At 42.2% G+C, this 26,709-nt stretch overlaps 1 protein-coding gene across 3 annotated transcripts in view; it reads left to right on the top strand.

Moving 5' to 3' along the window:
* The window catches only part of PEBP4 (phosphatidylethanolamine binding protein 4), a 250,014-nt gene that overhangs the window by 205,698 nt on the left and 17,607 nt on the right, over positions 1-26,709 (top strand). For all 3 annotated transcript variants that reach the window (XM_044437566.1, XM_044437565.1, XM_044437568.1), the window contains exons 5-6: positions 10,637-10,682; positions 17,636-17,752. In XM_044437566.1, coding sequence (XP_044293501.1) covers positions 10,637-10,682; positions 17,636-17,752 — 163 coding nt within the window. The remainder of the gene's footprint in view (positions 1-10,636; positions 10,683-17,635; positions 17,753-26,709) is intronic.

Genomic DNA, 26,709 nt, shown 5'->3' with positions numbered 1-26,709 from the left:
CCTTGTGTTGCTGTCTGTTTTAGATTCTAAGCCTGTGACCCAGTTTTATTCCTTGTGCTCGTGGCCTAGTTGGTAAATGACTGTAACAATATGAGTAGAAGTGGTTGTTTGTGCTGTTAAATGCCACAATAAAGAAATCAAGTGTGCTGTGAGACGCCTGTATACATTTTCTGAAACTATTGCTGCACTAACTTTAGAGAAAGGATTGTCTGAATTCCTGCTGGCAATTAATCCAACGGAACAGCAAAGCCTCTTATTCCAGGTATACCACCACTGTTTCTTCTGCTGCTGTTGTCTTAACAATTGCATGCCTTTAATTCCACCAGCAATATCCTCACACACAGATAACATGCAAAACTACACCATAATATTTTATGTAGCTTAGTTTTCAAGTACTGCTCTGGCATGGGTTGCAAGTAAGCAGCATCTGTGTTCAGGGAGCAGAGTACCACAAGATCAACTCAGGTTGATGTATAGCTGACCAGACAGAACTGATCTGGAGATGTATGGATGAATGAGACGTAGTTTCTAGGACCCTTCTCTGACTTCTGAAGAAAACAGAATTGCAGGGGATACAGAGCCCAGCTACTCTAGATGGAGGCTTGCAGCGTATCCTAAATGTGGCAGTACTCACTTTACAGGTGTGCAAGTTCTTCTGCACTTGGTGCTTTACCTAAGGAAGCTCAGGTGGTGATGCTGGCTGGAAGATTAGCCTGCTATGCCACAGCAACCCAGTCTTTATAAAAATAATTTTATTTTTAAAAGAGTACAATACAAATACAAAAAATCATATAACAGAATGAAAAAAACACAAAATACACACAAGAAATGTGTAAAAGAAAATCACCTTTAGTGCACCCCTCCACTAGAACCATCGCTGTATACTATTTCTCCTCCTTCATTTTTCCTTCCTTTCAGAAATACCCCTTCCATCCAAAATTGCCTTAGATCCATTGAAGGTTTAATACCTTCCCCTTTTATTAATACATACTCAATAAACAAATCCCATATATCATTAAAATCATTCTTCTTTATCAGTCCTTTTTTCACCCTATTGTCACAGATCATTAATTGGTATATTCCAACATTCTTTATAACATTCAATTAACTGAAGAGCCTGTTTCTGCTTCCAGTTCATGGCACCCAGTCTGTAGAGTCAGTCCTTGCTTCAGTTATCCACACTCTAGTGATACCCAGAATGGATTACTGTGATATGTTCTGTATTTATTCACTACTTACCAGGCCACACTTAATGTTCAACATACAAAACCTTAAGCAACTTGGAACCAGGTTACCACAGAGACTGCCTGATCCCTTATGACTGTAGCTAGTCCAGGTGGCCCTCAGAAGGCAGGCACTCCCCTGATAGTGCCATATGCCCCTAATCTTTGCCTGAGGAGTACTTGTGACAGATACTGTACTTTTACATGTAACCTGTACCTGTAATTTAGCACTGCACCACCCACCCTCTGGAACTTTCTTTCCATTGACGTGAGACAAGCATCTTGCTAAACTGCTAAAGATCCACATCTTCTGTAGACTTCCCCTGAGGTGTGACTCAGCTGGCATAGTTACAGTTTTATTATTGATCAAGGAGCATTTTACTATATTTTTTGTCATATTTTATGATATTATTAGAAGTAGTATTAGTATCGATATCACTACTACTACTACCATTATTATTAACTGCCTTCACAGTTCTCCAGGAAGTACTATATAAATGCAGAATACATGAATTATATGTAACCAAAAGCAGAGGGTAACTATTAGTGGGGAATCATCAGAACCCCGGGCTCTATCCTGGGGCCGATCCTGTTCAATCTTTTCATCAACAGCATGGAAGAGGGGTGAACAGTCTGCTGATCAAACTCACAGAAGATACTAAAACGGGGGCAGTGGCCACAACTGAGGAGCAGGTACTCCAGATCCAGAAGGATCTGGACAGACTGTGGAAGTGGGCAGGAGACAGCAGGATGGCGTTCAATGTGGATAAGTGCAAGGTCTTGCACTTGGGGCATAGGAATGGGTGTCATAAGAACAGGTTAGGGGGCAAGTGGCTGGAGAGCAGCACTTGTGAAAGGGACCTCGGGGTACCGGTTGACTGCAGGCTAAACATGAGTCAACAGTGTGATGTGGCGGTCAAGAGGGCAAACACCACCCTTGGTTGCATAGCCAGAAGCATGGCTTCTAGATAGAGAGAAGTACAGTAGTCCCTCGAAATTTGCGGGGGTTGCATTCTTAGAGCACCCGTGAATTGTGAAAAACTGTGAATTTGGTGCTGGTAATGGGCACTGGCTGCCAAGGCAGTGTGGGCAGGGGACGTGGGCCGGGCCAAGCCAGGGGGCGGGGCAAGCGTGTGCAGAAATTATTTTCTCCGAGCAAGTCCAAACCGATCTTGCGATCAAGCTGCCAAATGGCAAGGCGCCAGCTTATTCACAAGGAGATTCACCAGGTTTGGATTCTCTCGAAGAAAACGATCTTTTTGCGAGCAAGCCACAGCATGGAAAATTCCACAAAAGACTGAGGCTGCGTACACTGAACCACAACTTCACGGGGGTTGTGGTTCAGCACAACTCTGTGCTTATACAGCTCTGGTGCGCCCGCAACTGGAGTATTGTGTTCACCAATGGAGCTTCTCATTACAGAAAGGCTATAGCCAGGTTAGAGTCAGTGCAGCGCAGGGCCACAAGGATGGTGGCCAGATTGCAGGGGATGCTGTATGAGGCAAGACTGAGGGAACTGGGTCTCTTCAGCCTGGAGAAGAGGAGACTCCGAGGAGATATGTTGGCAACATACAGGTGTGAGGGGATGTCACATGGAGATGGGTAGAGACCTGTTCTCCCCTGCGGAGGAAGACAGGACACGCTCCAATGGAGCAAAGCTCAGGGAACCAAGGTTCCATTTAGATGCCAGGAAGCACTTCCTGACAGTTAGGACCCCAAGGGTATGGAATGGGCTTCCATGGGAGGTGGTTGTGGCCCCATTGGTGAGGGTGTTCAAGGTTAGGCTAGACATGCACATGGTAGGCATGTCATGAGCGGAGCCGGCTAGAGCTGGGGGTCAGACTAGATGGCCTGGGAGGCCCCTTCTGACTCGCTCTGTTTTTATGAGGAGGAGCGTTTAGCAATGATCCAGTAACTTCAACTGATACAATACAGAGCTGCTTAAGTGCTAGTAGGTGCAAGGCAGTTGTATTACATGATACACATATTGCATACCTGCTGCAGTTATTGCTTTTTGTCCAATTTAAAGTGCAGACCATAGATCCTTAAAGACATGGCTAGATAGGGGCCAGATTACTTGCAGTGCCATCTTTGCCCATGCCAACCTGCCTGCATGCTGTGATCAGCACTGGAAGCTGTGTAAGTGCAATTAGGTTGGCCAGCGCAAGGGCTGGGACCTACTCAGGTGTGGTACTTCATTTCAGTTGATGTCTATCAGGCCCAATATATGCCTTCAAGTGTAACACAAATACTCACCTGTGCACTGTGGCCTGCAATTAATTCTATTGGGGCAATAGTGTATGCAGTACGTACTGGTTTAAACTGTTAATTCTGAATTTAACTTTTGAATTTATCTTATGGTTTTGTACAACACTTTGGGAAGCTTAATCCTGAAATGTGTTTCCGTTGACTGACTGACTGAATAAATAAATAAAATAAAACCTCAGGGCCAGAAACATTCCAATCATACATAATGTAAGCTGGGCAGCTGCCTGGGGTACCAGAAATTAAAAGCAGTGTGTACCATGCCAGCTTCCTATATGAACCAAAATCTTCCTATTTATAATGCAGAATCTTCAGGGCAGTTGCAGAACGTTCTAGAGAAAAACCCCTTAGTTGCTTGAGGATGCCCACCCACAAAGCACCTTTTCTCAGGAATCCACTTTAGAATGATCTGAGCCCTGGTTCAGATTAACTTTCACTTTACCACTTTGTTTTCTTTTGCCAGTTTGCTGAGAATCAAAGTGACCAGTTAACTTATTTGCTGGTTTGCTTTGTCAATAGCCATTGACATTCCTCCTGAATATTAACAGGGGATACTTACCGGGAAGTTGACCAAACAAGATTTAAATTTTTGACTTGAATTGTGGACTTGAATGCCGCTGAAATACCTACGCAAGCTTTTTTTAATGTAAAACATTTGTGCAAATCTCCAACACCTAAAAGTTATTTTTAAAAGGCAGTGAATCAGTGATAGCTGCTTCAGGGTGTCACCTGGACACTTCTGAGGGTCTGTCACTGGGAGACATTATGAAAAAGACCAAAGAGAGGGGAAGCGATGGCAGCTACTGAAAAAGTGCTGCAACAGGCATGGGGAGATGGGTTTAGCCACCAAGTCCCTGAAAAGACTGAAGGGGAAGGAGTGGGGGACAACCCACAGTGAGCTCAATTATCTTTTAAGTATGCTGTTCGTTGTTCTGCAAACAATACTATGTGGCTTATTTGCTGTGTGGGCTATTGTGTTGTGTGAACTCACCAGCTGTGTCTCTTTTGCTCTGAGTTAGATGCTCTTGGGTTACTGGAATAGAACTTTTTTTTTTTAAGTGTATTCCTCATTCGAATTTCCACAGAGCCAGATTTCAGAAAAAGATGGATGAACTCACTGTGTCACTTTTGTGCTGTTTTTCAAGAGAACTTGCTGTATTGAGTAAATGAGGATTTGTGTTAAAACCAACTGAATAAGAAAATGACAATTTGCTCTTTTTGCACTCCTTTTCACCTGCAGTTGCCAGATGCCCTTTATTTTAAGACCCCTCATTTTAAAGGCCATCTCCAGAACATTGTGGTGCCATGAAACACAAGAAAATAAAATGAACTTGTACAAAAGGACTTTCATTCAAAGGAAGGGTATAGGGCTTTCCAATTTAGATGGCTTTGGATTGTGTGAATAAAACCTAAACATGTATACTCAAAGGTAAATTTCATTAAAAACAATGCCACTTTGTAATTGTGCTTAGGACTGTAGGCATGGCATAGGGACGGTCAAAGATCATAGCCTTACTGCATCCCCTGAACTCAGCCCTCGCCTTCACATTCCTCCCACCTCAGAAATACTTTAAGGGCCATCTGAGTCTTTCATACAGGCTTGCAAGAGAGGAGCTGGAGGCACCAAAAGGATTCATCATCGAATGGCCACCCCTTGCTGCCTCATTCCCCCAGAACACCCCTGCCCAACACCCACGACAAGGCCAGCCTTGTGGCCTAGAAGTTGCAGCCAATACAGGAAGAACTGCAGTTGTGACAGCAGAGGGAGGGCACCCCAAATCTGGAGTTCCAGTGCCAACGCTGGCTCACCAAATTACCTCATTGCTATCCTGTCAGTGTTAAACAGCCATGCGTATGTGCCCCAAGTAGTAATAATTCTGCATTTTCTAATTCACAGGTCATAAGCAATGAACATTTCAGACACCAGAAACATTAATTCAAAATTAACACACATACATTCTGTTAATACAGCATTCTGTTACAGCATCAAAGTCAGAAGGATTCACTCTCATTTGGTACCTGTAACCTTATTCTAATAGCTGCAGGAAGGAACTTGGCTTTGCTTCAAGTGATCGTGATGTTAGTGTCTGCTACAAGTTGAGAACTGTGATAATATGAGGATATAAACAAAATGCAAGGAAAATAAAGCAATCTTTCATATCCCTATATAAACTAGCATTATTTATTAAGATATTATAATTATTTTTTAAGATTATGCATTTGTGCAGAACTGGAGTAGCAGACTCTGTTGATCATGTCCTTCTGTACAGTAATTTGTAAAAAAGGCTTGTTCTCGCTTTACTAAGAACTTTTCCAGGATGATTTTCTGAAGATATGGTCCTGTTCTGCTTAAAGAATAATTTATCCTTTATTACTGAGCAGGTTGCAAATTTCTTTTTTATTGCAATGCAAATCAGGAAAAAAATTAGTTGGATCTCTTTTAAAACCCATCTGTTTTATGAAACTGTTTTAATTCCTGTATTTGTTCTTTGGTATCAAGACTCTGATTGGCTTGTGACCATAACAAAAATTCATAGATTCTTTCTTTCTTTCTTTAGAAATCGCAGTATAAAAGAACATATGATAACATTTCTGTTACCCCACTACTACATGGATAGACTTTCAAGTCCCAGGATAAACCTTTAAATTTGCTTTCCATGGCAACTCATGGCAAAGAATTCAGCCTAGCCATGGAAAAATATCTTCTAAATAATTAAGCACTATTATACCTGAGTTCAGTCAAAAGGTGAGACAAATGCATGGTATGCATCAAATAGCCAGGGCTGTTAACAAGGCACTTGTAACAGAATTTCTGTTGCTAATAGCATCCTGAAACATTAGATCTCCAGAAATCATTGACATCTACAGAGGACAATACGTTTCTAGAGTACTACAGAGTGCTGTACACTTCTGGAACATTTTATTTATTCATTAACATGTTTCTACCTTTTTATCTAAAAGAACTCCAAGAAGGCTAACAAGAATCAATTACGATCAATATAAAAACATGAAAAAGCACAAACAGAATTAATTTTAAAAAATCAATTAAACATGATGTTTCTATTTCCATTTTGGGTGCACACATCTGGAATTCTAAATCAACATTGATAAGCATAAATTAGTCCATACTTTCAGAGAATACGCAGTTGTGTGTTAGTTGTTTACCTCTGAAAAAAATTAAGAGATTTACTGTCGTGTTTAGGAGGTGCTGTTTATTGTTGTACCAAGTTGTTCATCAGGAGATTCATGAAAACAGGCAACTCCCAAGTGATAGTCAGGCAGGTGTTCCCATGCCAAAATCAGGAGCAAGCACTGGGAAGTTATTTTCAAATCAGACAGATTCAAATGATCCAGAAAGGAATGGAAGGCCAACTCCATCTTCCACTCTCTCTCCCCCACCCCCCACCCCATCTGCTTGGCAGGCAAAGGAAAGTGATTTATTCCTCCTGATAAATGTGAAGAAGTGGATGAAAAGATTAAATCATCTCGCCCTGCACTCACAGAAATGTGCTGCTGACCCCCATGCTCTGGCAAGGTCAGGAGGAGTCAGCAACGAGGGGCTAGAAAGCTTGACAGTGGGCGGGCAGTTTGCAGTTGATAATTGAAGTGGAATGAGGAAATGCTCTGCACCATTGCCAGAACCTCATCTGTCCAGGAGAGGAGGGGGACACATCTGTTTTCCCCAGGAAAGGCGTTGAACCTGGTTCCTTTTAGTTGAGTTTCCTTTCTGGGAGGGAAGGGAAAGTAAGCAGTCCTAGATTCTTAAGAGATGTACCAGGCAATCCGACAGATTTCTGCTCAGAAATAAGTCCCCCTGTTTCCAGCATGGCTTAGTCCCAGGCAAGTGTGCATAGGAGTGCTGCCTTCATGTTCAGACAAAGGCCATCTAACAAACAAAAAATTCAAAGGCCAGTTGGTCACTGGTAGGAGATTCAGTTCTGAATAAGGTTCTGGCAAATGTGGCCGAAAATTAGGAGAAGATCTGCAGCTCAAGGGTGAAACAATGTGATTTGGTATAATGCAGCTTCCTTCATCTCTTCTTTAAGAAGCATATAGGACATTCCCTTATTTTTAACTGGACAGTAAGCTGATCCGAAAACTAGGGTTATCACCTAACTCATTTTGAAAGTGCTTTGGACTGACCATACTATTATGCAACATATGCTCCCTCCTGTGTCTCCATTCCAGCACTTCTCTCTGCCAAGAATGTGCATAGTTGGTCCAGAGTTGCTCTGTGCTATCAGACTATTCCGTAGGGTAAAGCCAGTTACAAACACCGTGAGCTCATTGTTAGTTGCCACCATATGCCTTTGGTCATGTTGATATTACATTACATTTGTATCCCACTTTTCCCCTCTTGTACAGAACCCAAGGGGTTCTGGTTAGGGACTGGGATCTGTAGATGTATTGGGCCTACGTAGTCCTCCTCCTCTCCATTTTATCCTCATAACAACCCCATGAGGTAGGTTAGGCTGAGAGTCCGTGTCGGAACCAAAGTCACCCAGGGAGCTTTGTGGCCAGGTGGGACCCTTCAAGTCCCAGTCCAATACTCTATCCCAGGGGTCCTCAAACTGTTTGAATAGGGGGTCAGTTGAAAGGCTGTGGTGACTGTCGCCGGCCAGTGAGGTGGGGGTGCCTGGGGGCGTGCGCGGCAGTGACTTGCTCACTCAGAGATCTCCCAGCAAGTCCAAACCCATCTCTGAGCGAGCAAGTCACCTCCTCCCCGCCTGTGGCGAGCATGCGTGTACAGGAGGCAGGCGGCGGTGGCTTGCTCACTCGGAGACCATCTCCGAGCGAATGCGTACAGGCCAGATCCATCTCGCGGGCCGTAGTTTGAGGACCCATGCTTTATTCACTACACTAGACTGTAATGTAGTAACATGTTTTTAAGCAACCACCGTCTACTTTTCCAAGTAACTCAAATATTCCCCATTGTGCTTGACGTATATAGAACAAATGCTGGTGGGTGCTTTCACTCACAAGGTTAAGTTATAACTGGGCCATTTCACAGGTCACACCTAAGATGTTTTCAATATACACCCAGGAACCTAATGTGCATACACAATAAATACCTGCTTGCAAGCACATGAATCATAAAATAGGTATACTTATCAGGAAGCTAGAGCTTTCGGTAGCCTTGTTGGATGTACACTCAGTGCTGAACCTGATTAATATGTAAAACAGCATGTATGTCAATCCTTTATGCATACAAAACCATCACAGACCCCAAATGGGTAAATAAAAATTTCCCTTAATTGGTGCCACCATGTACGCCATGTTTTTGTCTACATGTATCAATTGAATTGTAGCATTTCATCATTGACTCCCATTTGTGTGTGTTTCACTACAAGGGCAATGCAGTAATTTTGATTCTGATAAAAGTGAATGGAGAAATGCTGCATATCCAAGTTAATGTGGTTTCTAAATGATTGCATCACAATGAAAATCGTAATTTGCAATGTATTGGCTACTTTATGGTAACACAAGAGTTAAGATAAGGAGGTGTTCATGCTTTACTTTTATATATATATACACACACATACACATACACACACACACACACACACTCTTCCAGGAGGTTTTGAGCTGGAAGCAAAACAACAACAAAAAAACCCCCTGTATATGGGGGCTGTTACAGACCCCAGATTCCCCATTTAGATTTATTCGCATACCATAAACAACAGCCTTTAAAACCCTGTTATTTCTTTCATGGGTGTCAGATATATCTCATTGTTTCTGCCTGACCCAAAAACTGAATCTGTTACATATATAGGAGGATTAAATTAGTACCTGTTGCAAAAATAAAAGTTACCCCTTTGGGCTACCTTTTACATTTTGTGTGTTGTGTCAATTTTTTCCTTCATATGTGACACACAAAGCTTGCGATAACTTTTTAGTATGATTTCTGAAATGTCCTATGATGGCAAGGACGTGGCCGGAACCGTGTGGTGCACACGATGCAGGGATGCAGCTCAGGAACTCGCAGGGTTGCCCCGCTAGGCTTGCCAGCGACTTTCGGAAACTTTACTCGCCGTCTGTGTGAGCCAGTCTCTGTGCTTTCTGAAACTGCAGTGACCTTTTTGCCATTGCAAAGATATTAATTAGCTACTGCCTGAATTCCTGTGCACACAATTGTGTCAGGGCTTTTAAAGCTTGCTATTGTAACCTCCCTAGCAACCTTGTTGCCCAGATAACAGGTCCGGTGCGATCTGTCTGTCAGTACCTTTATGCCACAGTGACAAGCACAGCTTGTGCTTCAGAGGAATTCTACAATGTGCCGGGCTGTCATTTACAAGGCAATGACACTTTAAATATAAATTAGCAAGCAAACTGTTTCTCCCACCAACATATCTGCCCTCCCTATCCTTTCTGCTTAGATCAGATGCAAAATAAAGTGCCAGGCAGGTGTTGGAAAAAGCAAAGTTAAAGAAAGCTTAAGTAAACTTGCTGCAGTCAAACAAGACATCACAGTGAACTGTTGTTATTCTTGCAAAGGGGTAATTGAAAAAGTAGCATTCATTCTTCTAGAATGAAAATTGTCACCAGGCGAAATTAACAGAAAAATGTGTATTAATTTTTATGTGAACTTTGAAAAAAGACAATCTCAAGGTTCAGGACAAACTGGGCTTAACACTGGAAAATGAGAAAGTGGAAAAAACTGAAATGGAAAGATTTGCTCATTCCTAGCTGAAGCTGGCAGCAGAAAGTAATCAGGATGCTGTTCCTTAGCCGTGCACTCTCCCTGGCCATGGCTCAGAGTGCAGAGATGTGATGGGGTGCATGGTGCTCGGGGCTTCACTTGTGCAGTTGCTAAGGGGACTCTCCAGGGGTACCAGCTTGATTAGTAAAAGACAGAACAGGGCAGTCTGAAGCACTGCAAATACTGTGACTGCCCAATGTGTTGGTTTTATTTTTAGCACATGTCAGGAAACTGGGGCCTCTACCTTAGACTGAAATTAGCCACCTTTGAATGATTTATTTCAAGCACTAGCAGGTGTGCACCTCACCTCTGCTTGCTTTATGTGCTTGCCTCTTTATGTTCATCTGCAAGGTCTATGCAGCATACAAAATAATTAAACATATAACCTGAATATTCTGTTTATTGCAGTGCACTTCACCAAGCTGAAAAATTATTTTCCTCTTTTCAGGGTGCTGACCTGAAGAAGGGGAAGCTCCAAGGCTTTGTGCTGTCAGGTAAGCAGAAACTGGACGCACCTTACAAATTCTTCCCTAGCGCCGTCATTTCTCATGAGGTCTTGGCACTGAATGGGTCTCTCTGCATCATAGTCTGGATTCCCATTGATGTATATGATCTTGCTTTAAATCAGACAAGGCCACAGTGCTTCTAAGCGCAGTAAAAAGATCCCATCAGACCTAGAGCATTGCCTGCTCTCATGTTTTCCTATTATGTGGCTGTCTAGTGGTTCAAAAGTATGCTTTTCTTTAAAACTGTACTTGAGTAGAAAGATGATAGATAGCTGCCTGACAATGGATAATAAATCTAAGGAGTGTGTTACTAGGAAAACAAGAATCTGCAAACATATTGGAAATGAAGAGGATCTGCGAGGGAAACATTCTAGCCGCCCTGTCTTTTGTTCAAAGTTTTTAATAAACAGTGCAACACAGCCAATATTCATCGTCCGTCTTTGGACAGTACCTCTTCCTTTAGTCTAGTAGTCTTCAACTTTTTTAGATCCATCATCTACCTTTGGTCCAATCTGCAACATGAGACCCACTTTATGAATAAAACATACATACATGTCCATTTTCTCCTTTTCTTCCCATTGACATTCTTTATCATTTTATTCTGTAATACATGCAGCAACTAAATGGTTTTCCGATCTACTCTAAAACCACAGTACAACAGAGGTGAGAGGTGCTGGGACACCTAGCCAGTTTTAAACCTGTTTGCTTTGGTTGTTTGTTCAAGTTTACAGTTGACTATTTATTGGTCTCCGTGATAAGCCATGGAGTAAATGTACAAGAATCCATTTAATGCTTAGGTGGGGAATAATGGCTTTTTTCTGGAACTGCATCCTTCCTGATTCTTCCTTAAGTTGTGACCTGCTGCTAGGAGGAGAAAGGTATTATGAGAACATCAAATAGGTTTCAAGGGGCTTTTCCACCAGAAAAGCTCCTTGATTTTACTGCAAAATAGCCACAACAACAACAGCATTCCATAGTTGTTGTGTGGGACTCAAAGATCTTTCCCTAAAGTGTTACAGTCCCTCCTGAATTGTTCTTGGGAGAGACGGATGACTCTATTCAAGAGGAGAACTATTTTTCCCCAGAACTTGAATTATAATGTGAAATCATTGACCACACTCACCACCTGACATGTACACTCACGTTTCCATCTGTTCATGCTTCGGGGACTCTGCTTACCCAAGTGTCATAGACATCTCTTTAAAGGTGCTGGTAGTGTCAGAAGTCATGAATGATACAACTCCTGCTCCACCCATGGTATTTAGTGTTCCTTCTAAACAGCTTTGTTCTCTTTATCTTCAATTCTCTCCTCAAAATTCACTTACAAACCTCGCTCAGCCTAAGGGCCAAATCTGATCTTCTTTCAACTCAAGAGTGGAATTCCATTTTGGAAAAGCTCTCAGAGGCTGAATCCCAGTGGTTGGCAGGGCCATGGTCAAAAGGAAGAGGACAATAAGACCATCCTATTTTAGCTTAAAGTTCTTAATGCCAGTAACTAAATCCTGAGATTTGTTTAAATGCATGCCTCAGGAAAAGCAGCTCAGCCTTTCTGAACAGGAAAAAAAAACTGCACAAAAGCTGGGCCACCAGCAATCTGTAGCTGAGGGAAAGGGTGGGACCAAAACAAGGGTTGTGGTCATCTGGGAAACTCTGAAAAGCCAGTTTGGGTCTCCAGGTAGGCCATACTTGGCCCATGGACCTGTGCTTCAGCAGCTCTGGAATATGGTTTATCCTATAGAGGATTCTCAGTTTCAGCTGTAAGCAACCAGACCTGGTGTTTGTGTGATTGTACTCGTCCACATTCTTTCCTCATTACTCTTCTCTTTTTTCTGGCTTCTTCCTTGTATATGTTAGATTGAAAGTTCCTTTAGAATCTGTTTTGCCTGTACAAGCACTTCTGAATAAGGAAAAACGCCAAATGTTAACAAAGCCACCTTCTCCTGGTACAGAAGCGGTTCTACCATTTTCTGCATGGTTTGCTTTTAAAACACATTCATTTGTAAAAGGCCATGCAGTATATCTCTCAGAAAAGCCGTAGCACATCTTCCCTAAAAGTTTAATAAAATGTGTCAGTTCCTTGTTTTTGAATGCAAGTGAAATTACTTTTGGAAAATTGATAAACAAATTGGATGTTTCATTTGTAACGCTGCCACAAGAACTCTTGCACTGTGGGTGTGTGCAAAAAGTTCATAAAGGGCATTGGAAGGTGCTGCACCGGAGCATGTGGATAAACTCAACCTTCCATGTTTCTCAGTTTCATGTTTTCTAGTAGCCAGAGATATAGAAAATCTGAGGATTTTCTCAATTTGTCATCTCAGAAGGAGCAGGAAATCTCAGCATTAGCACAGAAATTCTGAGAATAATTTCATGCTCATACTGGGCAGCGAATGATCTCTTCTTTAGCCAATACAGGATAATCAAGAGGTGTTAATAGTGAAGTGGGTCAATTTTAACCTTATAGGGAAAGTTGGCAAAGTGTTTTCCACTCCTTTTGCCCACTTAGCTTCTCAACGGGTGTTTTCTACAAGTGATAAACACACAGACAGCATCTAACCTCAAAGCATTTATGCCCTCAGTGACCACCTGTGCACCCTCAAGATTAATCCCTATTAATATCCGCAGCAAAGTGTTACAAATATATGAAAAAATATGAATGACTGTCTCTTCAGTCATTTGTACATATGAGGCTAAAATTGGTCTGCACTTAAATTGGTCTGCAATGCAAAACCTGCATTGGCTAATATCTGGAGGGTGCCAAGCATTTGCTTTGCTGCACCAGCTTGTGCATTTGCAGGGTGGGATCCAAGCAAAGACAAAGCTTATTACCTAAGAGGGACCAAATATAGAAGGGACATCAGCTGTGAATCAGTGACATTTGCATTAAATGGTTTTAATAATCTGAGGTGTTATCCAAGGGGAGATGGATTCCCCCCCGCCCCTCCCCACACACACTTCCTTGATCTGATTATGTTGCGCAGGAATTTTAGCCTCTCTCATCCCTTCACATCACATCCTCTTTCCTCGAATCCAATCTGAAATGTCCTTCAAGCGAAGATTGGGGCTTTGAACAGTTAGGGAGCATCTGCCTACATAATAGCTCAGCTTGGTATTAGGTTCTTTTTCACAACACATACTGGGGGAGGGGGGAGCTGTCATGTCAGTAGCAAAGGGTTCATTGGAGTCAGAGTGTCGTTTCCACCTGCTGATTCTCTACGACAGACCAGGCACTGGATAAAACCTATGGAAGCCAAACCAGATCAGTTCTTGAGATGTTTGAGACAGTGAAGCAGCAGAACTGACCAGATCCCAACTTTGCAGCTAGCATCCTTTCAGGGAAGGATGGAAATTCTAAGCCTCTGTCATGGTCCAATTCATGTACTAGAAGAAGCTGTTGGACAGCTTGCCAGTCCTGCAGAAAGAGAAAACCGTTCCTTTTTGATGCCAACAGCAACCGGATCCTATCTTCAATTCACACACATTGGAAATATGGGACTGCAGCCTTTGCTATGCATCAGACTAGGATGAGAGAGTCCATGATTTATATCCCCACCGAGCTTCATGGTTTAAAACTAAATCATTCTTTCTTGATAACCATTGCAGGATGGTTGTGAGGATAAGAAATGGGAAGGACTGCCCTGAGCTCCTCAGAAAGATGCAGAGACAACCCCCCCACCACCACCACCACTATAACAATAAATACTAAAACGCCACCTTTCCTTATGTCCATTCTTTTTAGATACATTCAGAAGCACCTGTCCCATTTTTCTGTCTGAGGGGTTTGTTGGCATCTCCAAAAATGCTTTCTGTCTTCCCAGAGTATGAGAAAGCCAACATCTTTGAGACAGGCTCAGAAAGTAGCCACAAGAGAGCAGGTTATTTCAGTAGTGGTGCCCCTGTTTATGGAATTGGTTCCTTACTGAGGCCTGCCTGGTGCCAAAATTGTCATCTTTTCTGTAATGGGCTGAGTTCCCACTACTCCCAGACATTTAATATAATGGCATTTAATGGCATGGACTGGGGCTGTCTTTATACTATCTATCTTTTTAAACACGTTTAATATTTTTACTTGGAAAAGATTTTAGCAGTTCAAATTGTTTTAAATTTTGCAAAGTGAGGTGTATATGATATTTTATTATCTGTATTTGTTGTTTTTGAATGTTGTGAACCACCCAGAAAACCTGCTATTGGGCAGTATGAAAATAATAATGGTAACGATAATGCCATTGCTTTCCTGAAGCAACCCCCCCCCAAAAAAAAATAATCGGGATCATGCGAGACAATGATATTAATCACAACATTCTCTGTCTTTACTTCTCTGCCTTTGTACCTCAGGTGTAATTTCCAATGGGGACTACCACAGGAAGTCAAGGGGCATTTTAATTCTTCCCCCAATTTTTTCACTAGCAAATTATCGCTTTCAAAATTATTTCTGGTCCCACAGACAAAAAGCATTGAGTACCAAGTGCTTTACCCTGCAGGGCTGAAAGCAGCTTGGAGGGACCAATTTGGCATGGAAAATAGATGGGGAATAGAGGGTGAATATTGTCCCTGCACTGCCAAGTCAGTCTCCTGTTGGGGTGCAGGGAGGGCTGCTTTAAGGGCTGCTTTAAGCAAAAAAATTTAAAAATCCTGGGAAGAGGGGGCTACATGGAAGTAACAACACATTCAGGCCTCATTGCAGCATAGCTGAAGGAACTACAGTTAGGATTCCTGAACATCCCAAACTAACGATCACGAGAGGAGCTGAGATCTTCTAAACTGATAGCTACCTCAAGGCTGGTCTGAACTAAGGCTGGTTTTTGATTGATTGATATATTTATATTCCTACCTACAAGGAATCCAAGGCAGCTTCCATAATTCACTTCTACACAGTTTTTATGCTCATAACAACCCTGTGAGGTAGGTTAGGCTGAAATTAGACCCAGAGTTACCCACTGAGCTTCATGTCCAAGTGAAGATTGGAACTGAATCCCCAAAATCCCAGTCAGTACTCTAACCACTACCCCACACTGGTTCAGTGTGAAAGATGATTTCAACATTCAGATGCTGAGTTCAAAATTTGAGCTCAAAATGTGACGCAAGGGCACTTATACTTAATTGTCTGCCTAGACTGACTAATAGATTTTTGCAGATTCAAATATCTAATCTGTAAGTAGTTAGCAATCAAGCACTCTGGATTCAAATAAATAATAGCCAAATGCCAAGTACTAATACCCATGTTAATTACTAAATAATGATAAAAATAAAATAGCACTGCAAGTCAACCAACCAGTTCTGTCAAAATATTAAATACTGTTGTATGTAAGTGATGAAGTACTGTAAATATTAGTTGTTAGATATTGAAAAGAAATTTCTAAATGTCTGGAAAACCTCATCAGCTAACCAGGAATCATACCGGTGACTTCAGCCATATATTCCCTGTCATGTGTGTGCCAGCCATCTACAAAGTTTATCTAACACTAAACTTTGATCAGGAGAGCTTTGGGACTTGGAGAGAGAGGAACAGATCTGAGCTTTTGTTGACTTAAAGGTTGTGTTAAAGTGAGGTTTTTCCAGAGCTTGCCTTCAAGAAGATGGTACAGAGCCAGACACCTGTTGAGACAAGGGAGGAATGAAAGGGTGAAGAGATATTCAAAGCTCGCACATATGCACCAGGTGCTCTGTAGGGAAATGTGGAATTTGTATCATGGTTCTCCCTCTGCTTGCGTGATCATTCTTGCCCATTTAAATGTCACCACAGGGACCCAAGGATGGATTAATAATGCCTCTCTGTTTAGGTATTAGAGGTTTGTTTGGCTCTATCCTGAGAAAACAACATAGGTAGCTTGGGAGTGCTCCTTGACCCAGAGCTGACTTTGGAAGCTCAAGTGTCGGCGGTGGCGAGAAGCACTTCCTTCAGTTGTGTCTCTACCTGGAGAACGATTGCCTAGCAACAGTGACACACGCATTGGTTACTTCCCAATTGGACTTCTGTAACGCGTTCTACATGAGGCTGCCCTTGAAGACGGTCCGGATACTTCAATTGGTGCAAAATAGAGCTGCCAGGTTGCTGACGGGAACTGGGCGTTGTTCTCATATAACCCCAGTCCTCTGCCAGCTTCACTGGCTCCTGATTGAAGTCCGGGCCCAATTCAAGGTGCTGGTTATCACCTATAAAGCCCTTAACGGCTTGGGACCTGGATACCTAAGGGAGCACCTGCGTCCATATTTGCCCTCCCGCCCCTTGAGATCAGTGGCAGAGGCCCTTCTCCGGGAACCCTCCGTGAAAGATATTAGGAGGGTGAGTACCCGGAGGAGGGTCTTCTCTGCGGTGGCGCCCCACTTATGGAATGCGCTCCCCAGAGAGGTCCGCCTGGCACCATTGTTATTTGTTTTTCAGCACCAGGCCAAGACCTTTTTATTCAAACAATATTTTAATAATCATTGATTTTATTTATTGGTTTTATAATTTTGTGCCAGGATGTTTCTGGATTTTATATATGTATGTATTTATATATATGTATTTATTTATAATGTTGGAAGCCGTCCCGAGGCTTATGCGAATGGGACGACATACAAAAATTCCAAATAAATAAATAAACAAACAAACAAACATAAACTGGCCCTAAAGGTAATGTATGGAATAAGAGAGAACGTTTCCTGGGAGGTACAAGTGGGCAGGGGAGAGGATATACCAACATATCAAATGAGGGTGAAAAGTGAAATTGACCAAGAAAATTCCAGGAATATTGTTGGAAGTAGGGGATTGTGCATATAGTTCTTGGCACAGCTGACTCTAACAAATGAAATGAACATAACAGGTCGGAAAACAATTCACTGTCCCATTTCCTTTTGCAGAGAAACCATACCTTAAATTCTCAGTGGGGTAGATTTCTGCTACAAAGAGAATAATACGACAAAAAGTAGAACTGAATGTCAACTGTTCTATTTTCTGTACCTAGACTACCGCCGACCCACACCACCATCTCGAACTGGCTATCACCGCTACCAGTTCCTCCTCTATGAACAGCCAGCTAGTCAAGATATATCCTTGAGTCCAGAGGAGAGCTCATCTGCAGGTAAGGGACTGTGTGACTTTATATCCCAAGAAGACCAATTTCAGATTTGTCCTTTTTGTACATAAGTTACAGAAAGAGCATTGCTGCATAATTTCTTATCTCTGATTTATCTTTCGATGTGATAGAATTCCCTATAGGGAATGCTTGTGGAGACTATGCGCTACATGGAGAACAAATTACAGTGTGGGTACAGCTGTTCTTGGTTAGGTCACCGATGTAAATTCTTGGTATTGATTTGGTAAGGGTGCCCAAGTGTCAGACAGCATGGTTAGAACAATAAATGACTTCTGCTGCTTTGTACAATGCACTCAAATGAAGTTGGTTCTCGGTTGTGGTGAACTCATCCTGCTGGTAAAAGCATATGTGAAATATGATACAGGTGTGATACAGAGGTTTGTGTCAGACTAGAATGAAATGCACTGGTTGATCTTGACTCAACCATTGTCTCTCTCTCAGTCTAACTTACTTCACAGGTTTCTTGTCAGGATTCTATGGAAGTTTGGTGATAAATATGTATGCTACCTTTGATTCCTTGGAGGAGATGTAGCATATAAATATTTCTTGTTGTTACCTGCTGTCAGGTCCTCTCCAACTTATGGTGAGCCTGTGAATGAATGCCCTGCAAAATGTCTTACTCATCACAGCCTTGCTCAGCTCTTGTAAACTCAGGGTTGTGACTACCTTTATAGAAGCGATCCACCTCATATTTGGACTGCCCCTTTTTCTTCTGCTTTCAACTTTCTCTAGCATTATTTTCCTTTCCAGTGAGTCTTACCTTCTCATGATATGCCTAAAGTGCATGTGAATATAATAGCATTTATATTACACTACTACTAGTAGTAGTAATTCATGTCATAAGCCACTGGGCTCAGGTTCCTTAGCACAAGAACTGTAGGAACATTACAATCCATAACTTTACCCCAATTAGGCATGCCAGTGACCCTTCACAAACAATCCTTCCCCCATTATTACTACCCTTTTTACTTTCAGGCCAGTGCCAGATGAACGTGGGACAAGGCTGGCTGTTTCCCTTTCCCTCACCCATTTGAAGCTGTCCTTAGGGTCAGGAACGCTTGGGGGAAATTACTGCAGAGGGTGATGTGCTTTTGAGAGGAGCATGTCTGCCACCTTGAAACCTATAAGTGAGCAGGGTTATGAACTGTGGAATGTGTGGAAGTCACTTATATTGATGTTTTGGCAAATTATCTTAGTTTTGTCTGTGAAAATTCTTTTTTGTTCTAAGGGATTTATTTCAAATAGGAGATAAGAAAATGAACTATTAACAATGCAATCCTATATATGTCTATCCAGAAGTTAGTTTCATGGGGTTCAGTGGGGCTTACACCAGGCAAGTGGGTATAGGATTGCTGTCTCGGTCTCTATTCACAGGAACATGTGTCACTTAAAAAACCAGTTGTCTTCCACTCTTATCTGAGACCATCCAGCACAGATTAGGCATTCACAGATTCTAATCGAGTATCCTTATTCTTCTTGACCCACCTCCTGCACATCTCACTCCACCTGTCTGCTGGAGTTTGAAAAATAAGTAAATCACACAATTGCTCCCAAGAAGATCCACCTGAAAGTAAAGTTACAGAGTCACAAGAACTTACCGTATTTTTCGCTCTATAAGACGCACTTTTCCCCCCTCAAAAGTAAGGGGAAATGTCTGTGCGTCTTACAGAGCGAATGTGTGTGTGCCCAACGCCCGGGACGCTGCCGGCCCGCCTGCACCACGTGGCACCACCTGGCCGGCACGTGCTCGGCACGCCCTGCTCCGCCCCCCCCCCAGCACAGGTGAGAGCTGTGCCGCTCAGGGGGAGGCGTGCGGAGGAGGAGGAGCTGGTCTTCCCCTTTAACCCGCCGGCTGCATGGAGAGACGGACTGCTCACCCCCACCGTCTGGGAAGACCTGCCGCCGCCGCCACGCCACCCGGAAGACCACAGCCGGCACGCTGCTGGCCCGGCTGCACCACACCTGACCGGCATGTGCTCGGCGCGCCCTGCTCCTCCGGCGCAGGTGAGAGCTGTTAATCACAGGTTGGTGCATGTTTTCAAATGGCAACCCATCTTTTAATGAAGCCCATGGGGAAGTGATGGGGAATGTGCCTGTGATTATCAGGAAGCTTTCCATGGATCCCTCCTCTAAAAACTAGGTGCGTCTTACGGTCAGGTGCGTCTTATAGAGCGAAAAATATGGTAATTGTTTTTCTGAAGTTACAGTTTTATTTGGAAAAAAGCGATCCCCTAAAAAAAGATCATTCCCTTTCCTTTACTCTCTAAACTAGATAGATATCTGATAGAAGAGAGAGCAAATATTGGCAGAGATCAGGACATTCTTGATACTTTACAGGTGCAGTTATAAAATGTTTAGTTTCTGCCTGGCTCTTATCACTGAAGCAAGATTTCCTAATGTCCAGAACGTTGTGCTTTTGTTGGACGGTTCCTGTGCAGATTCAGTCTGCTTTTTCTAGGACTCAGTGCATCTAAGCAATGCACTTCTGGGCTGGAGGACAGTGCTTTAAACAAATTTGCTATTTCTTGTGGAAAGCACCTGGCAATGATGTGAATGGGTTCGCCTTGTGCTCATGTAATTGATATGCCCTGCAGTGGAGCTGGAGTTGTGTGAGGACTTTTTTCCCTTATAGTATGAATTTATTAGTAATCCAGCATCTTGGCAAACTAATTTGGATGACCAGTTCTTGCATGCCAGTTCAGAATGGGGTTAAAAAAAGGCAGCCAAGTTTGAAAGCCAACTTTCAAATTAAAGTAGGAGATGTGAAAGTGAGGAGGGGACTTGGAGACTGTGAACCAATCTTGGCTGGTGGGTCCAAGAGCAGCTGGAGTTTCATCAGTGACACCTCACTGCTGTAATGTACAACAAGCTGTAAGATAAAATCATGAATAATAGGCTTTGGCAATTGGGGTTGCACAAACAGTCTTGAAGCAATGCTCACAAAACAACAGCTCAGCTGATCCAGGCACGTCCTCAGCATGGAGGGACAACTAGGCTCCCCAATCAAAACTCTGCATTGAGACTTTTTGCACAAACAGAACTTCAGGAGGGAGATGGAAGGAGAGATAAAGGAATGTGGAGGCCTCACCCATGGAGACTTCGCAGCACGTGAGACACACCAGCCACACACAAAATCAGGTTGTGGAGCCAGAGGAACAACAGGTGCAAAACCTTGTTGTAAGAGTCTTAGTCACACCTGAAAGGGAAGTGAGGGCACAGAGAGCAGAGCAACATGCAGCACTGATGCACTTCTTTGCCCATGGAGATCAAATGGCACTTGCTGCCATGTCCTGCTAGCCTTAGTTAGAGTTGCACTGAAGAGTCCAGCAAGTGATGATGAAGACAGTTCACAGTCTGTATTGAATTATTATGAGTCCGCCTTTCTTATGAGGGCCAAGTCTTTCTGGGCTTTGGGAAGAACACCTTCAGGAGGCCCAGACTCCAGCCTTGCAGTTGAGCAAGGGAAGGCTTACTGGGCTAATGAGATGGTTTGCAACAGGCGACTAGGTGGTCCTGACTAGGACCTCATTTGTGGGCATTTCTACATGAAGTCAGAAAGTGTCCCAATTGTTTTATTGTGAGTGTGATTCTTCTCAAAGCTCTTGCCCAGTGACAATAGCACAATCTTTCATCTATAACGTTATAGCTGGAAACAAAAAATATTGTGGCTGGAGGTGCATCTGTAGTGTGAGGTAGCAAGAGTGAGTAATTCAGATTTTATTTAGATAATGGATGGATTGTGTGTGTGTATATGTGTAAGAGAGAGAGAGGTGGGGTGCTTATACTGGAGAGAGATAGTTGCTCAATATTTTTTTCAAAAACCAAAAAAAAGAATATCAGGGGCTTTGTGCAGGCAGGACAGTACCAGCAGAATTGGGCACCATGTGCTTAAGGTAGGAGAGTATAAAAATGTGTGCATGAATAAAAGTGTTCACTCCCTTGCTTTGCCCTAATGATCTTGACGTTTTTTGCCTTCAGTTCTTTCTTTATGCAGTAGGGTTTATTGCTTGCACAGAAAAATGTGAGTCCAAACAAATGCTTCAGTGTTGCTGTGTGGTGATTTCCAAGTTTATTTGCCTCGGTTGTCTCAGTTGTCCCTTTCTGAATAGTGGATTGCTGCTGCAGGTAACCTCTTGGCTCAGTCCCAAGGGGTGCCAGCCACCACTGTAAATATTAAATTAAGTAAAACTATTGACAAGAAGTGTGGAAAACTTTTGTATATGGAGCAAGAGGTGCCACTTTTCACCAGTTGCATCACAGGAAATATCCAGCAGGTTTCTGTGAAACTCATACAACTACATTCCACACTGCATGTCAGTGATCACAAGGAATGGGTGCCCTATCTGGGAGAGAGTATCACATTCTCTTAGGGATGAAAAGTGATGCTGTTTGCACTCAATAGATATGCTGTGTCCACAGTGGAAGCATGGTATCAACAGCAGAGTTGCAGGTGATATATAACCAATGAATGCCATGCAAATGTCACTATCCATGTAGTAGCTGGCCAAAGAACTTCATTGTCAAGGAACGGCCAGTTGTTTTATTTGCTCATATCTCCTCTGTCTGCAACCGTTGCTCATGATTTCCCAGTCATCAGTCTGGAATACTGTATGGTCTGAAGAGACCCAGAGTATGGTCCAGAGGCATGTCAGACATCCCCCATGTTGAAGCTAAGCAGGTCTGGGGCTGGCCTGAGCTTGGAGGGAGAGCCGCCTGGGAACCACATGTTCCCCCTTTGAGATTTACAATGGGAAAAGGTGGGATATAAAAATGATAAGTAAAATGCTTCAACCATGGCACAGTCCCATATGAATAGCTACTTAAAATAAGCTACACAAAATGTGGGCACAGCTGCATTGGTAAGCTGTTGGTAGGTGGTCCTATATAAGAAGGGCTTCTCTCAAAAGCAAGCAGTATTCTTCCCTTCCCTGGATGAATCTAGATGTAGGTTTCAAACTTAAGGCATCAGGGACAGCTTCCTTCAACCTATTGGACTTTAGAACAGAAAATCATACACATCAGGATGGGAAAGTTGAACTTGGTAACTTTGTTCACACCCTTTCCCCTATATTAATGTGAGAAGATTGGATATTTCATAATAGGACATAACAGTGACCTTGTTTGTTTGCTTCATTTAATTACACCCACCCTGCAACCTAATTAAAACAAGTGTTTTGCCGTTGACTTCCATAAGATTACAGAGGGTGACATTTGACCCCTTTCTAGCCTCCTCAATACTATGACCCCAAACCCTGCCATTCATTTGTATTGTGGTCAACCAACTTATATTTATTTCATTATAAATATAAATATATCATCTCATTATTCATTATAAATAGTTATTATGATGTATTTATTGGGTGATTTATTGTAAGCCGTCCAGAGATGTTCAGTAATTGGACGGGTTAGAAATACCCCTAATACATAAATAATAATGGATTATGTGCAAGCAAGAGAAAGATCACCCTCTATCAGATGCTTCTTTTGTGTTGCTGGGGGAGAGGGCGTAAGTGAGGGATTGTGCAAAAAAAATGCTTTATGCTTAGTACAAGTCTTGTTGGATGGGACAAGAGTCCAGCAGGATCACGATTCTACTTTCACATGTATCCAGAAAGCCCACAAGAAGCAATTCTACAGCGTACTTCCCCTGAACACTGAACCTTCGTACAACCCTCCTAGCCACTACCTATTGATAGACACATCAGCTATGAATTTGATTTCATCTGATTTTGAAATTATTTAAGCTAACATCTTGTGGCAGTGAAATTTATAAGCTGTTGGTTCTATGCAAACACAGTTCCTTCATTTGTTCCAAATCTACTGCCTGTCAACTTTTATTGTTGTTGTTATTGATAATAATGTTTATTGTGAGTTTCAAAATCAAAACCAAAATCCTAAATAAATAAATGTATTACAGTTTTCTTACATGACATTTGAGTCACTCAAATAAAACGAGTACATGTATACTGTGTACCCAGATGTTTTCTGTACAGCAAAAATGCCATTATTATTAGCGATAATTACACATAGACTTCAGCAAAGGCAGCCCAGATATCCATGTATTTGCCTATTCATAAATTATGCCTAAATACCACCTGTTCAAAAATCAAAAACTTCATCAAGTGCTCAGCCCATTGTGCTGTTCCAGGTGGTCACTGCTCCATCCACTGTTGTAACATGAGTCTTTCAGCTGTCAAAAAGGTGCAGAGAAACCATTTACCCTGATCTTGCATTAAATTCCAAGAAAAGAGTAGGTAGTTAAGAAGACCATGTGTATCTGTGAATGTAAGGAGCTTTTCATCACATAATCTGCCCAAATTATTAACTCCTTCCTAAAAGAAACAGCCATTGGGCATTGCTATAACATACAAGTAAAAGAAATGTTGCTATATTACACCTTCAGCAATTGGTCGATTTAGATTAAACCCTTACTGACAACACATTGTGGCATCCAGTAGACACAAAACATAACATGCACTGAATCATGTATAAGCTAAGGTTCATTACCCCTTCTCAAATAAATACCAATGGAGCAGAGCATCCATTGGGCAAAACAGGATATTCCAATTCATTTTTCCATTTTTGTTTAACAACCCATGTATCATGTTTGTTTACTAATAATAGATACAGTGGTACCTTGGCTCACGAATTTAAATCCATTCCAGGACTCTGGTCGTGACCCAAATTGGTCATGAGCCAAGTCAAATTTCCCCATAAGGGTCAATGTAGATAAGGTTAGTCTGTTCTGCAACTACTTTTTTTACTCACAAAATTTGAAGCAAAGTGACAAAGAACAACAAAGATCGTGGCCATCTTCCCCTCCGCCTCCAGCGATTGTGCAGGGGGGTGGGGGGGGTGGGCACAGGCGCACGGGGGGAAGGAGCCGCAGGGCAGGGAACATGGGCGCAATCGCAGCCATCTCCCTCCCCAGCACGACCGCAATTGCACCCATGCAGGGAAGGTGGGCACGCTCATGATCATTTTTGTTCACGGCCTGATTTGGTCATGAACTGAGGCGTTTGTGAGCCAAGGTACCACTGTACTTATATTGTGGGTTACTATGGCAGCCTCAGTCAATACTTCCAATAACCCAGGGGGCTCTGAAGCAGTAAAATCCATGGGGCCAAATCTAGATTCTAACAGGTATTTCAGTTGTACATATTGTCATTCAGCTGTAGCTGGCTAATCATGTTTAGCAAGCAAAACCAAGAATGGCAGATAGTTGTCAACAGAACCTCCAGGCTGATCCAAAGTTTAAAAAAAAAATCCGACTGGACATGCAATTTGCCACACAAATGTTTTTTGTTTTTGGTTTTGGTTTTTTTGCCAGTCTTTAAATCTAGAATTCCCCATAGAATTAATTTTGCATAGGAAAATAAATTGCAATTGATGTGAAAGTGCCTGTTGTAACCTAGTGCTCTAACTCTAGGAGGCACCCTATCTGTTTTAGTATATCAATGCAATCCATTTGGGGAAAGTTCTAAGCATGCAGATCCCAAAAATGACTGCAGAGCAAGTTTAATTTGCTCAGAATAGACCAAAATGTAGTAGAAGTCAACAAATTTATTTATTTTATTTAAGATATTTATATGCTGTCCTGTCGCAAAAGCCTCAGAACGGCTTACACAAAAGAAATAACATAAAGTATAACATAAATAAATTCCCGACCCACACTGGCTGCAGTTAAAAACATAGAAAAGACAATATTAAAACTTATTAAAATATTGCTGGAATAAAAAGTTCTTAACCTGGTGCCGAAAAACAAATAACAACGGTGCCAGGCGGACCTCTCTGGGGAGTGCATTCCATAGGCGGGGCGCCACTGCAGAGAAAGCCCTCCTCCGGGTACTTTGCCTCCTAATATCTTTCACGGAGGGTTCCTGGAGGAGGGCCTCTGCTGCCAATCTCAGGGGGTGGGAGGGCAAATATGGAAGAAGGCCTAATGATATAAAGATAGATTGGGATAGCCAACTGTGTCATCTTTAATGGAAATTTGCATTGATTAAACAAAGCATAAAGCTGTTGGAAACACTTGCCAAGTATAAATAAAAGAATATCATATAACATATAAACAATTTGAGGTAGTAAAATCATTTTAGATGTGTTTATCCTACTCATAGGCTCAGCTTTAAAGATGCATATCTAGCCATCTATCAGTCGCAGTCAGCTTGCTCAAATTTAACATATTCATTTAAGATGTATCTCTAGGAATAAGTATTCTCAGTTAAGGAAAAGTTTATAGACAAAGTCTAAATTGCCAGTTAGCTAGCACAAGTTGCCGAAATTATTAATTTACCACATCAAAGGTGGAATAAATTTCCTTGAATAGTTCCAAACACTACAAGAGACAAAGCAAAACATATCTCTTTACTTCCTCCACACCATGCTTAATGTTATACTTCTCTGTTATGTGACTGTGGGGTCCGCCCCAAAGGAGAAAGCCCAAAGTGGGTTTGCTTTTCTTTGGAGAGAAGGTACTCCAAACACTGGTCTACATATTTTGGGAAATTATCGACCTCCGAGATAAAATGTGCTAATTCTTACATATTTTGATTAGCTGAATTAGAAAACAGGTGATAAAGGTACTGGCTGGCTAAAGTTTTCAAGATATTTCACAATAAAGATTTATACACAGGCCAGTATATTTGCCTCCAAGAGAGGGAGGTGTCTGATGATCATGATGCCTCGTAACTTCTCAACAAAGTACGGTAGAACAATGAAAATGTTACCACATGGAAGTGTATAAATTTATCTTCGCTTTGAGACTAAAGATTATTACCTACCTGTAATTTATTGTTCTTTTATTGCAAGGTACATTTGTCTTGGTCAGATCTGCGCATCATACAGTTACATCTGGTCGCTTGTGAAAGTGCCATTGCCTAACATTTCCAAGGAACAGTTGCGTGATATTTTCCCTCAGAAGCCAAGAAGCCTTGAAACTG

This window comes from Varanus komodoensis, unplaced genomic scaffold (assembly GCF_004798865.1).
Source record: "Varanus komodoensis strain SLA01 unplaced genomic scaffold, ASM479886v1 scaffold30, whole genome shotgun sequence".
Lineage (NCBI taxonomy): Eukaryota > Metazoa > Chordata > Lepidosauria > Squamata > Varanidae > Varanus > Varanus komodoensis.
The sequence above is the reverse complement of the archived record's forward strand: the minus strand, read 5'-3'. Positions and strand labels throughout refer to the sequence as shown.